The 18,684-nt window shown below is 38.7% G+C and overlaps 1 protein-coding gene across 1 annotated transcript in view; it reads left to right on the top strand.

The window, feature by feature from the left end:
* The window catches only part of LOC100241021 (E3 ubiquitin-protein ligase BRE1-like 1), a 36,204-nt gene that overhangs the window by 16,963 nt on the left and 557 nt on the right, over positions 1 to 18,684 (top strand). Inside the window, exons 13-18 of the mRNA XM_010663057.3 lie at positions 4,301 to 4,495; positions 12,026 to 12,098; positions 12,190 to 12,276; positions 13,560 to 13,697; positions 13,776 to 13,978; positions 14,060 to 14,225. Of these exons, the coding sequence (XP_010661359.1) occupies positions 4,301 to 4,495; positions 12,026 to 12,098; positions 12,190 to 12,276; positions 13,560 to 13,697; positions 13,776 to 13,978; positions 14,060 to 14,225 (862 nt within the window). The remainder of the gene's footprint in view (positions 1 to 4,300; positions 4,496 to 12,025; positions 12,099 to 12,189; positions 12,277 to 13,559; positions 13,698 to 13,775; positions 13,979 to 14,059; positions 14,226 to 18,684) is intronic.

The raw sequence follows: 18,684 nt of genomic DNA, 5'->3' as shown, positions 1-18,684 counted from the left end.
ATAAGAAATTTTGGGGGAAACAAAAGTGATGAGCAGTCATTTGCAATCAAACGTAGTTAGAAGTGTGAAGATGCCCTTCATAAAATGATTCCTTGAAGGGATGAAGCAAATAAATTTGAGTAATGTATAGTTTTCTTCTCTAGTATTTATAATATTTACTTACCAAAAAAAAACAATTTAAATTTGAGTTATGTAGTTGGATGCATTTGGAGGATGCTCTCTGGTTTGCATTTTTTTCTTGGTGTGCCTTTGCCTGTGGAAGATAGTCCTTATGGTGCTCTTTGTGAATTGACACAATCGACCTCATGTTGGTGATTGAATCTCTGAACGTGTCTCTTCAGATTGACATGGTAGAAGTAGAACAGTAGAATGGGAGAAGTGTGTTGGAATGGTGCATTTTCGCATCCATTTTATTTTGGTTAATGAAACCATGGATGCTTTCAGGCATTTAAAACATGTGGAGGATCCTTGTCATTGTTCTAGCCAAAGCACTTATTATTCTGACATTCATTGACCAGTGTGAGAAATCGGATAAATTGGGACTAGAGATTTACTGTGCTTTGGCAACAATTTGCAATTTGAGAATTAAGTGGAAAAATATCATGACTGTTGGGACTAGCAATTTACAGAATGTGCTAAGATTTACTTTAACTATTTCGAGATTTTTTGCAACATTCTTGATTTCTATAAATAATTTGAGAGTTATTCAGTTATATGCAATAGAATTGTGTGACACTTGGTTCATAAAAATAGTGATCATGGCACACTGAATGATTTAGAAAATTTCCTTTGTGCTTGAAAAGGGGTCCAACTTTCGAAGCGAGAAAAGCTTACTTTTATCACTGACAAGTGATTTATGGCTTTTTATGATTGATAATTTTTGTCTGTTCCCTGTGGGGATTAAAAAAATTGTTACATGAAGATGAGATAAATTTAGAGCTGAAATAAGTCGGAGAGTATATGAAAGGTACCTGGTACTGGTTTGGTATTTAGTAAGTATCAAGGATGTAGGAGGGTTTGGACAGGAACATGGTATTCAGAAATTTCAATTTGTGCTTGGTTCTAGTATCTCTTGTGGTGGGGAGAAGTTGTGGCATGGTGTGCATGCTAAGGATGGTTGAAGGGCTATTGTGGATCTCCTTGAGTGGAAACTTTCGTAGTAGAAGTTAGATGCTCTAATGGGACTACTGTGACATTATTATACTCGTATTTGTTCACCAGATAAGATTTGAATATAGTATGTCAAGTCATATTGTGTGCTTATAAGGGGGAACACAGAATGCTACCCAGCATGAATAAGGCTTTGTTCCATCACATCCGGCCAACAAGCAAGTGTTGTGAATCAGGCCTTGTCTAATCAATGGTTGCATTGCGTGGGTTTGTAATGATCGGGGAAGCTAACATAACAGCATCTGATTATCGTGGAAGAGTATGTGGAAAGTGTTTTGTAAGTTTTAGTGGGGCATTCATGATCTAGAGGGTGTAAAGGACAAAAAGGTTTCATGATGGAAGATTGCATGGTGTGTCTAAAGGCAGTGGAAAGGAAGGGTTGTGGTGAGTATGAATTTTGGAATTCCTACCTTGAGGAAATTTTGTATTAAGAATTTGATTTAGAGGTCAGGCCATTTTTTTGGTTTATTCCCATCATTTGGTGGCTTTAAGGATGTGTTTTGTGGGAAATTTTTCACTGTGTACTTTTGCAAGGGAATGAATGATGTCATTCAATGTGCCAAAGTCCAAAATATCAACTGGAGGTTCAAAGAAAGAACTAATAGGTTTAGGATGTGACTTTGATGTGGAAGCGACATGTTTGACAAATTGGGGGGGGGGGAGGGGATTGACACTAATTAAAAGTACCTTATCTAGCATTCCCATTTATTTCATGTCCTTGTTTGTTATTCCAAGGGTGAGCATGCTAGAAAAGATTCAAAGAGATGTCTTATGGGGAGGGGAAACTTTTGAAAAGAAGGCCTCACTTGGTGAATTGATCCAATGTGTGTATGTTAAAAAAGAAACAGGTTGGGTGTTCGTGATCTTTTTGGCTTGAACAAAATCTCTCCTTGTGAAGTGGTGCTGGAAGTTTGCGTTGGAAAGGGTATCTCTTTGGAAGCAGGTTATTATAGGGAAGTTTGGGAAAGAAGAGGGGGGTTGGTTTTCTCTAGAGGCAAGGGAGGGGTATGGTGTAGGGATGTGGAAAACTATATGGAAAGGGTGGAAAGAGTTTAGAAACAAAACTTGTTTTAGTGCAAGCAAAGGAAGGAGGGTAAAATTTTTTATAGACATGGTGTGGGGATTCTTAAGACATCTCCATGATTGGGAATTGGATGGCATGAAAGTGTTTCTTCTGAGACTGCAAGGGAATTCTTTAGGGGGGGATTCTAAAGATAAGATGATGTGGTGAACTCTAAGAGTGGCAACTTTTCAGTCAAATCCTCCTGTTCTTGTTTAGAGCATGAAGGATTAGTGTCTTTTCTGACAGATGTTATATGGAATCCTTGGGTTCCAACAAGGGTAAGTTTTTTTCCATGGGAAGCAGTTTGGAAAGGTATTTTGACTAGGGAAAAATTAATGAGAAGTTGGAACTTTGTGAATAGGTGTCTTATGTGGAAAGGTGAGGAAGAATCTATCGAGCAAATTCTCCTTCACTGGTCCAAGGCAAGAATTCTATGGCAATTTTCTCATTTGGTATTTCATGGGGGCTGAGTTCTTTGGTGAAATAAACTCTTTTTAAGTTGGCATGACTGTTTTGTCAGGGAGAAACGAAGGAAAGCATGAAAAGCTGCTCCTTTGTGCTTGTTTTGGATTATTTGGAAATAGAGAAATGGGACAGCTTTTGATGATGTAGAGTTACTAATCAAGAGCTTAAATCCCTTTTTATGGGTAATTTGTTGGGGTGGTTGAAGGGGGTTTAAAGGACTTGCCCATGTCTTTGATGGATTTTGTAGATTGGTTCGGTTGTAAGGGGAAGGATTTTTTTTGTTTTCCCTCAACTAGTTTTTTGCCCTGTGGTGTTCTTGTATATGTCTCTTGTAGAAATGAGTGAACTGCTGACAGCCTTTTGGTTTTCTATGTTTCTCTGAGGGCTTTTGGGTTTTTTGATTAGCACCTTTGTATTAGGTTTATCCTTGGTTTTCATCTAAGAAACCTGAGCTGCAATGGTGGTTTATGTAACTTCCCATTGAATATCCATTTTTAGTCCCTTCTAGCAAGTTCAAACATGGGAACTTTTTTTTTTTTTTTAATTTATGAGAAACAACAATGTAATATATTAAATGAGGATTAAAAGGTACAAAGGAAGGATGAGAAATCCTCTCAAAACAAAGATGGAGGTTCAAATGTGGAAACTTTTGATGCAGAAATCTGGAAAATTAATCATATTTTGGTGTTCCATTTTGTGAAAATTTAGGGGTTTTTCTTTCCTCAAAATTTTTAAGGCTTGGTTTTAGATTTTGCATTTGGTTGTACAAAATATGGTTCAATTTTTTTCCTTTTTTTATTTTTGTAAAGATAACGTTTTGTGTTCTGCAGCTTGGTTTATTATCATTCTATTTTATGCATTTTATTGTAACTACTGGAATGAATTTTTGGTTTTTAATGAATTTCTATTGCCTTTTTGTTTCATGTTGGAATTAAATATGGTCACATGATAAAACACTACATTCTCAACTGTGGCCTTAGATTATTGCATAACTGAAGATCTCTTACCAATATGAATAGAAATCATGAACTTTTTGACTTCCTTTTATCCGAGGCAACATCAAACATGGGTTTTTTTGTTCTCCTTCTAGGACCTGATGCACTAAAAGAAGTGCCTTTGACTATATCAATGAGGAATAAAACATTCTTTTAACTGATAGCTGGCTGCAATTTTCTGCTTCACAAACCTAATTTATATGTTTTGGAAAATGCTCTTTCAATTGCCAACCAAGATTTTTGGTGGTATTTTTATTGGGAACTAAAGTAAGACCAATGATTTGATGACTGTATATTGGGGGATCAGGATACCTTCAGTTATTCACAATTAGGAGTGTGGGGTGCTTGTCATAAAAATTTTCTATGATAATCGGTGCATAAAGATTGTTGTTCTTCTTTTTCTTTAATAAAATTTGCATTTTTATACCTCTACCATCCAAAAAGAAAAAGGTTCTAGCTTTGTGACATCAATTTGTCTGACATGAAATCTTGCATTACTAATCTGGCTTTGCCCAATTTGATCCATCACTTGTTAGGGGTTAATCTGATAATGTCAAAAAGATGTGGTTCTAGTAATTGTCCTTAAAAGTTCAGTTTGTGCATGCAGGGATGTCTTAGAAGCTAGGGATAAAGAATACAAGGCATGGGCTCATGTGCAAAGCCTCAAGTCTTCTCTCAATGAGCATAGCCTGGAATTGCGAGTTAAAACAGCAATTGAAGCTGAAGCCTTATCTCAGCAAAGGCTAGCTGCTGCTGAAGCGGTGATTGTTGACCTGAGACAGAAGTTGGAAGCTTCTAAGAGGTTCATCTTTATGTTAATGATGGTTATATCTTAATATTCTACTATTAGTTGACCCTCTAATAACAAAGCATCATTGGATAGTCAAATTCATTGTTAAATGAAATTGTATATTGATCTTTCTATCTATTTTTCACCTGTAAGAAATTTCTTTACAAGTGTACAATTCCTGTGCAGAAATAGGCCTTATTTTTTAAAAGAAAAAAGGCTTACTGCCCTGTCCACTCTAAGACATAAAAAGATTCATGGTGCTCTTTCAATTAGAGAGTTGAACTTGTGCATGTTTGTTTCCCTTAAAAAAAATTTCAAATGACAAGAAAGTCACTTATTATATCTCTCTAGATCAGGCAAAATATGCTTGAAAGGTTTTATAGTTGCTTTTTGCTCCAAGTGCGATATATATGGCAAACAAGCTAATTCTGGAAATTAGAGTTTTTCTTGAATGAATTATGCGGAGAATGGCATGAGTCACTGGTGCTAGATACTATCAATTGAGTGATTGTTACCTTTTTGCAATTTGGTGATATCTTGGTTGACCTATGTCATCTGATTTTGTGATGCTGTCAAATGGCTCTGTTGAATATAATGTATGTATTGTATAGTATACTATCTTTCCTTGTTAATATAGGTCACATGTATGGTAGTTAGGACTCCTAGCCTTGTATATATATATCTCTCAATTGTAAGTAGAGATCACAATGAATGAGAATAAGGTTTTTCTCCTCTCTCTCTCTCTCTCTCTCTCTCTCTCAACTTGGTATCAGAGCCAAAGGAGAAAACCTAATTTTTTCGGTTTAGCCGTGTACTCAATTCCGGCGAACCGTCCAGTGACCGTGTTTTCACTCCGGTCCCCTCACTCTCTTTCCGAACCACCCCGGACAACCTCATCGCCGTCGGATCTCCACCACGCCGGCAACCTTTTCCGGCGAAATTTTCCGGCGACCTTTTTTTCCGGGAAAAGACCACATATTCCGAACCGCCGGAGGCTGATCTACACGCCAGTGGAAACCCCACCGGCAACCGGCATCTCACGCGCCCCCACGCGCCGCCCTACTCCTCCGGCCTGTCACCCACGCGCCGGCGCGTGACGGCGCTTGGCTCACTTTCCGGCCACTTCCGACACCTCTCCAGGCTCGTCCGGCGCCGTCTTGGCCTTCTAGCCCTCCGGCAGTCCTCCCCGAGCCCTGCATCTCCATTTTTTCCCTGTTTTTGGCTTTCTTGCCATTCCGGCCACCTCCGACAGGGCTCCCCCTCCATCCCCGAGGCTTGGGTGCTGCTTCTCTTCCTCTCCAGGCACGTCACGACCTTTTTTCTCCATTGATTGCACCTCTCACAGCCGTGGTTTCACTGTTTTTCTCTCTCCGCCGAAATCTGAACCCATCTTAGGGCTCTCTTCAATCCAAATACGTGAATATGACCACCAAAAATCAGATCTTTACGTCTGTTCTCTCTGGATCTCCTCTGATTACCTCAGAGAAATTGGTTGGCAGTGAGAATTATCTCTCCTGGTCTGCCTCTGTTGAACTTTGGTTTATGGGTCAAGGATATGAGGATCACTTGGTTACCCAGGAGGCAGATATCCCTGAGGTTGACCGCGTACAGTGGAGGAAGATAGATGCACAGTTGTGTAGTGTATTATGGCAATCGGTTGATCCCCGGATTCTTCTTCATCTTCAGGCCTATAAAACTTGTTTTAAATTTTGGACTCAGGCCAAAGGATTATACACGAATGATATCCAACGTCTTTATAAGGTGGCTTCTGCTATTGTCCATCTCAGCCAACAGGACTTGGATCTATCTACTTATATTGGTCAGATTGCCTCTCTTAAGGAGCAGTTCTTGACTGTGATGCCTCTTACTCCTGATGTTGGGGCTCAACAAACACAGCTTGACAAGTTCTTCATGGTCCTTACTCTTATTGGCCTCCGTCCGGATCTTGAGCCTATTCGTGATCAGATTCTTGGTAGTTCATCAGTTCCGTCCTTGGATGATGTGTTTGCTCGCCTCCTCCGTATCTCGTCCACTCAGACTTTGCCATCTGATAGCGCTTCAGATTCTTCTGTGTTAGTTTCTCAAACTACCTCTCGAGGAGGACGCAGTGGTACCCGAGGTAGAGGCCAACGTCCTCATTGCACCTATTGCAATAAACTTGGCCACACTCGCGATCGTTGCTATCAGTTACATGGAAGACCTCCTCGCACTGCCCATATGGCCCAGTCCTCTGATTCTCCGATGCCTCAGCCTCCGAGCTCCTCCGCATCTCAGACATCTCAGGCTTCTATTGCCTCTGTTGCCCAGCCTGGTAATGCCTCTGCCTGCCTTACCCACACATCTTCTCTTGGACCCTGGATTCTCGATTCTGGAGCATCTGATCACCTATCTGGTAATAAGGATCTTTTCTCCTCTATTACTACTACCTCTGATTTACCTACTGTTACCTTAGCTAATGGTTCTCAAACTGTGGCTAAAGGTATTGGTTTGGCCCTTCCTCTGCCTTCTCTACCTCTCACTTCTGTCCTTTATACTCCTGAATGTCCTTTTAATCTTATTTCCATTAGCAAAATCACTCGTACTCTTAATTGCTCTATTACCTTTTCTGATAAATTTGTGACCTTGCAGGACCGGAGTACGGGGAAGACGATTGGCATAGGACGTGAGTCTCAAGGCCTCTATCACCTCACCTCAGATTCATCTCCTGCAGTTTGCATTTCCACTGATGCTCCTCTCCTCATTCACAATCGTCTGGGCCACCCTAGTCTCTCCAAGTTCCAGAAGATGGTTCCTCGTTTTTCAACTTTGTCGTCGCTTCCGTGTGAGTCATGTCAGCTTGGGAAACATACTCGTGTCTCGTTCCCAAAGCGTTTGAATAATCGGGCAAAGTCTCCTTTTGAGCTTGTCCACACTGATGTTTGGGGTCCTTGTCGGACTGCGTCTACTTTAGGATTTCAGTATTTTGTCACTTCCATTGATGACTATTCTCGATGTACTTGGTTATTTTTAATGAAAAATCGAGTTGAGTTATTCTCTATTTTCCAGAAATTTTATACTGAAATCCAAACCCAGTTCAATATTTCTATTCGTGTGTTACGCAGTGACAATGCCAGGGAATATTTTTCAGCCCAATTTACTTCGTTTATGTCTCATCATGGGATTCTTCATCAGTCTTCTTGTGCTCATACTCCTCAACAAAATGGGGTAGCTGAACGCAAGAATCGACATCTTGTTGAGACAGCTCGTACTCTCCTCCTCCATAGTCATGTTCCTTTTCGCTTTTGGGGGGACGCTGTTCTTACCGCTTGTTATTTGATTAATCGTATGCCCTCCTCTGTCTTACACGATCAGATTCCTCACTCCCTTCTTTTCCCTGACCAACCACTTTATTTCCTTCCTCCTCGTGTCTTTGGTTGTACTTGCTTTGTTCATATTCTCACTCCTGGACAGGACAAGCTTTCCGCCAAAGCCATGAAGTGCCTCTTCTTGGGATATTCCAGACTTCAAAAGGGTTATCGTTGTTATTCCCTTGAGACTCATCGGTACTTTATCTCCGCTGATGTCACCTTCTTTGAGGACTCACCATTCTTTTCCACCACTTCTGAGTCTCTTCCTGTTTCTGAAGTCTTGCCCATTCCCATTGTCTCCCCACCTGATGCTATGCCCCCTCGACCACTTCAGATTTATCATCGTCGCCCTCGTGTCGTTGCTCCTCTCCCTTTTCCTGAGGCACCTGCTGACTCACTTCCTATCCCTTCGGCTTCACCTGCCCCGGCTCTGCCTTCTCCTAATGACTTACCTATTGCTGTTCGGAAAGGTACTCGCTCTACTCGTAATCCTCATCCTATTTACAATTTTTTGAGTTATCATCGATTATCTTCACCCTATTCTGCTTTTGTTTCTGCTATATCCTCTGTTCCTCTTCCAAAGAGCACCCATGAAGCTCTTTCCCATCCAGGCTGGCGACAGGCAATGGTGGATGAAATGGCTGCTCTACACTCTAATGGCACTTGGGATCTTGTTGTTTTACCCTCTGGTAAATCTACAGTTGGTTGTCGTTGGGTCTATGCAGTTAAGGTTGGTCCTGATGGTCAGGTTGATCGCCTTAAGGCCCGTTTAGTTGCTAAAGGCTATACTCAAGTTTATGGTTCTGATTATGGTGACACATTCTCCCCTGTTGCCAAGATTGCTTCTGTCCGCTTGCTTCTCTCCATGGCTGCTATGTGTTCTTGGCCTCTTTATCAGTTGGATATTAAAAATGCCTTCCTTCATGGTGATCTTGCCGAGGAAGTTTATATGGAGCAACCTCCTGGTTTTGTTGCTCAGGGGGAGTCTGGTTTAGTGTGCAGGTTACGCCGTTCTCTATATGGCTTGAAACAATCTCCTCGAGCATGGTTTAGCCGTTTTAGTTCTGTTGTTCAAGAGTTTGGCATGCTTCGCAGTACAGCAGACCATTCAGTTTTTTATCATCATAACTCCTTGGGGCAGTGTATTTATCTGGTTGTTTATGTGGACGACATCGTCATTACAGGCAGTGATCAGGATGGTATTCAGAAACTAAAGCAACATCTTTTTACCCACTTTCAGACCAAAGACTTGGGGAAACTCAAGTATTTCTTGGGAATTGAGATAGCTCAATCTAGTTCTGGTGTGGTCCTTTCCCAAAGGAAGTATGCTTTAGACATCCTGGAAGAAACCGGTATGTTAGACTGTAAATCAGTAGACACACCTATGGATCCGAATGTCAAACTTGTACCAGGACAGGGGGAGCCTTTAGGAGACCCCGGGAGATATCGACGGCTCGTAGGTAAATTGAACTATCTCACCATTACTCGTCCAGACATTTCTTTTCCTGTGAGTGTTGTTAGTCAATTCCTACAGTCACCATGTGATAGCCATTGGGATGCCGTAATCCGTATCCTTCGATATATCAAAAGTACACCAGGCCAAGGTGTATTGTACGAGAACAGAGGTCATACTCAAGTTGTTGGTTACACAGATGCAGATTGGGCTGGCTCACCCACAGATAGACGTTCCACTTCAGGGTACTGTGTTTTTATTGGAGGTAATCTAATATCTTGGAAGAGTAAGAAACAAGATGTAGTGGCCAGATCTAGCGCTGAAGCCGAGTATCGAGCTATGGCTTTGGCAACATGTGAACTCATATGGTTGAGACATCTTCTTCAGGAGTTGAGATTTGGAAAGGATGAATAGATGAAACTCATCTGTGATAACCAGGCCGCATTACATATTGCATCCAATCCAGTCTTTCATGAAAGGACCAAGCATATTGAAGTTGACTGTCATTTCATTAGAGAGAAGATCGCATCAGGATGTGTTGCTACAAGTTTTGTCAATTCAAATGATCAACTAGCAGACATCTTCACTAAATCTCTCAGAGGTCCTAGGATTAAATATATTTGTAACAAGCTTGGTGCATATGACGTATATGCTCCAGCTTGAGGGGGAGTGTTGAATATAATGTATGTATTGTATAGTATACTATCTTTCCTTGTTAATATAGGTCACATGTATGGTAGTTAGGACTCCTAGCCTTGTATATATATATCTCTCAATTGTAAGTAGAGATCACAATGAATGAGAATAAGGTTTTTCTCCTCTCTCTCTCTCTCTCTCTCTCTCTCTCAACTGGCTCAATATCTGGGTTCTGCCTTCTAAATTTGAAACTTTTTGTAGTCTATACTAATATTAATTGACTAATTTTACCTTTTTGCAATTTGGTGAGAGCTTGGTTGACCTATTTTATCTGGCTTGAAGATTTTACATTGTCTTCTCTGGCATGATCCTGCAGTTAACCAAAATTCAGAATTTTTTTCACACTCCAGAACCTTTATTACCTTGTGCTTGAGAAAACTATGCAAGCTCTTTTCATAAGAACTTTTTTTTCTCTATATTCATTAACATAAGACCATTCTGACATTACTAGGTCTTTTACTAATCCATTTTGAAATATTTTCCTTGGATTTAAGTTCTAGTGTTGAAGTCTGAATGGTTTGATCAGCTCTTATCTGAGTATGATGATGCTTTCATCCATGTTGGTATATGGTTAAAATCAGATTAGTTTATATGAGCAGAATTTGTCATTTGTCAGTGAGTGGAGAGAGGATAGGGTAGCGTGGACAGTTACAAGGAAAAAAACTCTCAGTGAAGTCCCTTTATGCTATCTTTTTTTTTTTTTTGATAGGCAAATAAGAGTATGTATATTAATGACTATAAAAAGGATGCCAAACTAAAGTGGCAAATACAGTATACTGCAAGCATACAAGTGAGAAACAAAAATCAGCTATAGTAGCTACAAAACCACTTTTAAAAAGAAGAGCCCAGCCATTCTATAAAATCTAATAAAGAGGATGGGCCTTCCTACTCGTCTCCTAGAAGGAACCGTTGAGAACACATATATAGATTAGTTTAGAGGGAATCCTTGAGGGCTTGGATAGTGCATTGTTCCCCTTCAAAAGTTCTTTGATTTTGCTCCTTTCAAATTATCTGTAAAAGACAAAGAGGGGCTGTTCTCCAAACCTTCCTTCTTTTCCTACCCACAAAGCTACCGTGCCATCCCTCCAACAAATCCTTAATAGAAAAAGGAAGAACCCACAAAATGCCAAAGAAGGAGAAGAGAAAGTGCCATAATTCTCTAGCTACCCCACAATGGATGAGAAGATGATCATCCAATTCATCCGCATCTTTACACATACAACAAAAACCTGCCAAAACCCATCCTCCTCTTGAGCTGGTCCATAGTTAGGATCTGGCCCCAAGTTGGCTCCCAAGCAAAAAAACTCACTTTAGTTGGAGCCTAAGGATTCCAAATTATCTTTTAAGGGAAAGTCACTTCACCCCCATCTTCCAATGCATTGAAGTGAAACTCACTTTATTCTATCTTATTAAGTTGGGAAGCTCAACTTCTTTTCCAGCAGGGCTCATCTGGAATCCATGGGCTCCATGTAAGGCAACAGTTCTTTGACAGTTGTGGTTTTCCTTGTTTGGGATTTCTTGGGGCCATGGTGAGGGAGACTTTGCTTGGGTAGTATGGTTCTTTTGTTGGTAAAAAGCAGAAGAATGTTTGGAGAGTTGCTTCTTTATGTCTATTTTGGACTTTGTTGAAGGAAAGAAATCGATGGTCATTTAAGAATGTAGAGATGTCTATTCAGAGTTCCAAAACTTGTTGCTAACTAATCTTCTATTGTGGGTAAAAACGTACATAGGTGATGGTTCAATGACTCTAATGGACTCTGTTGAGTGGTTGGGTACTTATAAAGGGAGGGGGGTAATTTTTTGTTTTCCTGCCTTGGTTGTTCCTTGGTCTTTTTTGTTGTTTTCTAAGGCGTTCTTTGTATACTTCTGTTGTACTTTGTTGTACTATTGCTTTTTAAAGAATTACTTCTTTACCTATAAAAAAAGATTAATTTATCAACTTCATTTTTGTTGGGTGGATTAACATTTGATCATAACTAATTTTTTTTAGGTATATTAAATAAGTAGAAAAAATTCTGAAAGATTTTTAATTTATTTGCATTTCAGGGATATGTTTAGACTCTCAGATGTCCTGAAATCCAAGCATGAGGAAAATGAAGCCTACTTATCTGAGATAGAAGTAAGTTTCCCGTTTTATTATTTGAACAGAATTTGTTATTTTAGCACAAATGTGAAATAGCTCTAAGATTGTTAATCTGGTTTCTTGTCAGACAATTGGGCAGGCATATGATGATATGCAGACTCAAAACCAACACCTATTGCAGCAAATCACTGAGAGAGATGACTATAACATTAAGGTGGTTAGCTTATCCTGTCTCCCCTTTTTATCTGGAAGTCTATAAAGAAATATTCACTTTCGTTCATGTTGTGCTCATCTATGTCCTTTAGCTGGAGGTTGTATGATTATTCTCACTCTTTCAATGTATAACTTGTTTGTTTGGCCCCAAGTCTTGTTCCTATAATTTGTATTTTCTGGATTGCAACCCTTCTAATTTATGTAACATCTTCTCAATGACTATGAAGATCCTTATTTTTCCTTCTGTTTTGTGATTTACTACTTTCACCCTGCAATTTCATATGATAAAAATTTGTGATAATGTTAAATACTCTTTTCTTATTTATGCCTAATTCATTATCTTTTATCATGATATAATGTCTTCATTCCAGCACATACTGGAACGATAAATTACCAAGTTTGTTGTTCCTATTGCATTTACCCTGGATTTTATGGATCTATCTGTTGGACCCCTTAGATGCTCAGCTGGCTAATGCTAAATGGCCTTTTAAGTTTTTCTTACATATGGTTGGACCTTTTTGGAGGTGCAAGTAATAATAACATTGGAACTGAGGCTGAAATTGTATCAGGTTTCAAGAATTGTATTTTACCAGAAATATATATATATATATATATATATATATATATATATAGGTGGGGGGAAGAAAAGATAAAAGAAATGATATCGAATGCCTTGAAGTTGTCTGTCTAAATCAGAGATCCAGCAAGATTATGTTATTGTTTGTCTGGCTGATATTTTTAGCACACACTCATATTGGATTCAAAACCTTGAACAAATTCCAAAGTTTCCTTATGCTTTATAATGGAAGCCTTAGCTTTTAGTCAAAGTATCTATTCTCATCATGATTTAGCTGTAACTAGTTTAGTGATTGGGTCATGACTGGTAACATATATGTTGAATTTGTTTGTTTGTCATGTGTATAGGTGAAAAGAAATAGGAATATGACTTCTAATAAGAAATTTTATTCATTTTTGTCAAATCAACTAAGTTTATGTGCTCATATTTTCCTGCTTAAAACATCTGAGATTTGACATTCCTTAAAAATATTCTTTGGCATATATTAAGGAAATTTTGCTTACTTTTCAAATATTAGTGTAACACATCTGTAGCCTGCATATTCGCTCTTAAGACCTCCACAAGCATACCTCAGTGGCTGATGGTGGTGGTTTGGGGAATGGGTGGTGTGGGTTTTGGTGGGGCTCTCAGGCCAAATTTTCATTTACATGTCTATTCAGTGTTTTCATTTTGAGTTGATATTGTGACTTTGGTTCTTCCTCTTTCAGCTTGTTTTAGAGGGTGTGAGGTCAAGACAGCTGCAGGATTCTCTACTGATGGAAAAACAAACCATGGAGAGGGGATTTCAACGAGCCACTACATCTCTTGGTTTTTTTGACATGAAAGCTGGAAGAATTGAAGATCAGGTATTTGTAAACGTTTGTTTGACATTAACTCAATTTCATAAAAAATGCTAATATTGTGTCAATGTATTTTCTTTGTAGTTGAAGATGTGCTCAGATCAGGTTCAAAAACTTGCAGAAGATAGATTGCAAAGCTTAGGTACTTTGGCTAATTTCCAAAAAAGGTTACTGGATGTGACTAGATTATCTCAGCAAGCAAGGGAGTCACTGGAGGAATCACAATCCAAAGTCGACAAGAGTCGAGTTAGTCTTGGAGAGCTGCAGATTGAACTAGAGAAAGAGAGGTAATGGAACATATATATTTCCCTTCACTCGCAACCTATGCAAAGTACAGGCATAAATTGATCATTCTCGCTGTATCTCAGGTTTGAAAAGAAAAGAACAGAGGAGGAATTGGAAGTTGTAAGGAGAAAGGCTTCACGTCTTAGAGCACAGACAGAGGGGTCATCGATTGTGGACAAGCTTCGACAGGAACTCAGAGAATACAGGGATATACTGAAGTGCGGTATATGCCATGAGAGGCCAAAAGAGGTGAGTGCCCACTTACTATTTTTATGTTATGGGCTGACAAGCCTGAAATGCAAACTTTGATTGGTAGTGCTTGGTGCTTTCTAGACCATAGTTACTTTGGGGAATCAGGATGTGAAACTTTATGGAAGTTTTATCCAAGGAAAATGTAGGAATCATGGGAAGCAGTTTGAGATGATTGGAAAAAGATAAACTTAATGAGGAAGTGCGTAAAAAAAGATGAGAAATCTTAGAGAAACATAGGAAGGACTGAATTAAGGGATTGGACTTGGATGTTATGAAGGGAAATTAACAATTCTAGATCATTTCTGGTGATAGGAATCTTTTCATATTTTTAGTGAATTGTTCATAGTTGTGTTTCCTGGAAAACTAGTTTTCCACTGAGGGCAAAAGCATCTTGCAACTGTGGTTTGGACTCCAAGATGTTGGATACTTTCAGCTTTGTTTGTTACTCAACATAATGATTTAATAGTTCTTGTGTTTACCTTCTTTGGTGGTAGGATACTAAAATGTTAAATTGAAATTATGGGCAACTAAATTGAAAAGTACTATTAAAAAAGTGCATAACAAAAAGCAAGGGTGTGATCCAAGTACACAGGGAGTATATAAGGCATTGCAAGGCTCATGAAAGGAAAGAAATATAAGATCCCTCCTTGACTACCCCAACCACAGACTATCTATGAAGTCAGTCTATGATGGAAAATCTGTTTATCATGATTGCCCTTTAAACCACAAAAGTGGAGTTTTGATAAATTGACTTTTCCACCACTTGTACTGACCCTTCTAAACCGTTGAAGGATCTTGGAATCCTCTTTTTTCAAAATTTTCCGAAATAGAACATAGATAAGCCATTTTCTAAATCAGTTTGCTATTCTTCACTAGGAAATTGCCTTTCCAACCACCCTATAGTAGGTATCTGATTGCTTGGGAAGGGACCCAAGAGACCCAAAAAAAGAGAGAGCAACAAAGGGCTCATGCAGAAGCCTAGATGCAGTGAATACAAGTGTGATTATCAATTTTGTTTGCACTGCAAATGTGACTATGTAGTAGAACTCAGATACTGGAAATCAGAATGTGATTTACAGTGTCTTTATTTTGTTTGCACAAACAAAATTGATTTATGAAGGTCCAATCATGTCTTATAAGGTGATCTATGGCTAGGATTTTCTCCTTGATTTTCTCTCAAACCAAAAAGCTAACCCTGTACAATACTTTAGGATCCCAGATCTCCTTGCTGGAAAGGTCGAGGTTGAAGCTGAGGACAAAGTCTTGTAGAAGGATAAAGGTTTTTTGTTGAAAAAGATTCTTCTGTCATTTCCCTGGGCTGGAGCCAGTAGATGAGGTTCATTTATGGCATTGGCTGAGAGGGATCTCTAATCTTGGATGCTTTTTTGGGAGTTATCTCCCTTAAATTTGAGTTAGATGTCATGTGAGCATTTTCTTTTCCTTTTTAGTTTATATATATAATTATTGTGCTCTTTACTATTTCCTTGGTTCCTCTCAAAGGATCCATCATCCTTCTTTTTTTTTTTTTTTCCTTTTAATTAGAAACCTAATAGATCTTTTCTATTAATTAAAAAGATCAAGAATAACGAGACATTCTTCCACAATGTTCAAATTTAGATCAAGACAAGGGAATGGACTCCTTTAAGGATCCATTGTATTATCTGCCGTGTTTTCTCATTTCTTGATTTAAGGCGGTTTCCAACTCTTACTTCAAGAAGAGAGGGAAATAATAAAGGTTTATACATTTTTATGTGTACCAAAAATGAGTTAAAATTTATGTTCTAGTTTTGTGAGTGGAAAATTCTTTAGAGAAAAATATGAGATATATGCAGTAAGGCAAAAGTCTAACCTATTACTTGAAGTGTCCAGCTTGCATTTTGAGGCATAACATCTAAGTTTAAACCTCGAAGCACTTTAATATACTTCAAGTTGCAGCATTGGCTTCTCTAGAGAAGAAATTACCAGCCTGAGCACTCAACCTTGAGGGAAGAAAACTAAAGCTTCTATACATGGAAGCTTGCGAGTGCAGAAACCCCAATTAGCATCCTTTAGGGATCCAAGATGGTTTAGGCATTTGGTTGGTCCCTTTCTTTTTGGGAGTATGGAGATATCATGTGAACTTGGGGCATAGCATTTTGTTATTGTGGGATTGTGTTGTAAGTAGTTTGATTAGTCTTGTTCTGTTGATGTTTGCCCTGATTTTTGGGGGCATATAAATGTCTGATGCTCTAAAAATAGTTTTCCTTTTTGGATTTGATTGTGGTTGGGTATGTTTGATCTCGTTAAGATACCTTTAACTAAGCCATGTAGCTTGTTAAGATCCTAGTTTGCCAATTTTGGCAAGTCCTAGCTTTTTTTTTATAAAGAGAACAGTCCTCACTTTTTTTGGTTTTTGTTTTATTCTGAATTGTGGTTGAGAAGGAAGGTTATGTGTTTTTGGAAATTGTGCTTCATTCCAAAGTTTCTATACATAGAGGAACTAGGTACTAGTATTCTGGTTTTCAGAGTGGAGGTTCCTATAAGGGGTATTTAAAAGCATGATGAAAATGTGGTTTTATGTATATGAAGGTCATGCTGCTGGTCAGGATTTGAAAGTGACCACTGAAGGGTAGGTTTGGATTATTAACTTATAACTTGTGATCTTCGACATTTTTTGGTGATGTTTGATGTTAGACAAGTGCTAAAATTCATTGCTTGAAGGATACAATTTTCTTCTTTTGTAGGGGGAGGAAGAATCTATCCTTTTGAGTTCATGTCTTGAACCATTTATCTAGGGCCATGTTGGTCAGATCTACCTCAATAGCGAACCTACTTGCTCATGGTGGCAACGTCTGGATTTTTAAATCCATATGCAACCTAAGAATGCCAAGATTCCCTGAACTCATTTCCTTTATAAATCTTGATAAAGATGCCTTTCTGATGTTTCATTCAAGACTTTGGACCCTTGAACCTCCATTTGTGATTTATTTTCCTCTGCTGAAGAGATTTGATCATATAAGTGCATGCAGTGTCAAGCTTTGCCTAGATAGTAATCTCAAAAAGTTCCATTAATGAAATGCAGAATCTTGCTTCCCTGATAGCCAGAAGTGATCAGGATGTAGGAACACATTGGAAAGGTCCCCATATTGTACTTGTCCCCAGTGGGTAGCCACTGCCTGCACTATACCAAGGATGAGGACAGAAGGACGTATAAAGCTTTCTGTCCTCACATTTGCATTGTGTTTGTGAAGGATGAGGGATTTTTAATCATCTCCTCTCTTATTTTGATGTCGCCTTTTCTAGTTGGTTTCTTTCTTTTGAGATCAGCAAGGATGGCCTTCCCTCGATCGTTTCCTCTATTCTGGGATTCTCATTTCCAGGTTTAGAAGATAATCTGTCTAGGTGATCATAAATCAGTTTTTTTTTCCTACAGAAAAGAATATCAAAGCTATAATTTTGAAAAAAATACTGAAAGCTTAGTGATCCTCAGATGGGCTTGTACTCCCAACTTCTCGACTTCAAACTCCCTCTAGGATATCATCTGAGCTACAGCGTTTATGTACCTCAATTTGCTCATTTGTGGTATCGGCTAGGAACAGAGGAATATTTGAAGATTTCCATTGGGGGCTAAAAATATTGATGAAAAGGTTCTCTCCACTATACCATTCTGTGGTAATACCAGAAATCTTTATGCTCATTCATCAGAAATTCTGTGGATGTAGGTTTTATCATAGTCCTAGGATTCATCTGGAGTGTCAAAACATTTAAATTTTGATGGGTGCAGGGTACTTTGTTGGCAATTGAATTTGTGTGAAGCAAAGCCTTCTTCGTAGAGACCACAATGGAAGGATTATATTTGGATTCTCCAAACTATGATTTGGGAAAAATTAGGAAGAAGAGAGAAGAGTGACAGGGGAAGTGGTGGCTGCATGGGGATGGGTATACAATGGGAGATTATTGTTTTTTTTTTTTTTTTTTTCGCTTTCTATTTTTTTTCTGATAAATTTTATTTCCCATAAGAGGGGGCTTATAACATTCCAAAATGCCTTCTACATAAAAGTTTGAAACCTGTTAAAACACCTTAGTAACATTTTAAAAAGGTTAAAAAATTGATTTAAGTAAAACACTACTAGTAAAGAGTTGGGGTTGATCTTGGGTATCGATTCGCTGGGATTATTACTTGGTATCTGAGGTTCACTGATCTCATCCATCTCTTTTGGATGCACTAGAGAGTTCCTGCTCCCTCCTTTTTGTTGATTTTTGTGAGCATAGGCATCTCTCACCCTGCCTCACAATCCTTCTGGGCCTAGACTAGGAACATTGTCCCTTTGTCAATGTTGCTTGAAATAATAGCCATAGTAGTGATTGTGCTTATAATACCAGTTTAGTATTATATTAGTGGAAAAAGATCTCACTTTGATATAGACTTGTCATTTTGTTTGTTCTCGCTTCTTATCCTTGTGGTATATTTATTAGG

Source organism: Vitis vinifera, chromosome 15, assembly GCF_030704535.1.
Source record: "Vitis vinifera cultivar Pinot Noir 40024 chromosome 15, ASM3070453v1".
Lineage (NCBI taxonomy): Eukaryota > Viridiplantae > Streptophyta > Magnoliopsida > Vitales > Vitaceae > Vitis > Vitis vinifera.
The sequence above is the reverse complement of the archived record's forward strand: the minus strand, read 5'-3'. Positions and strand labels throughout refer to the sequence as shown.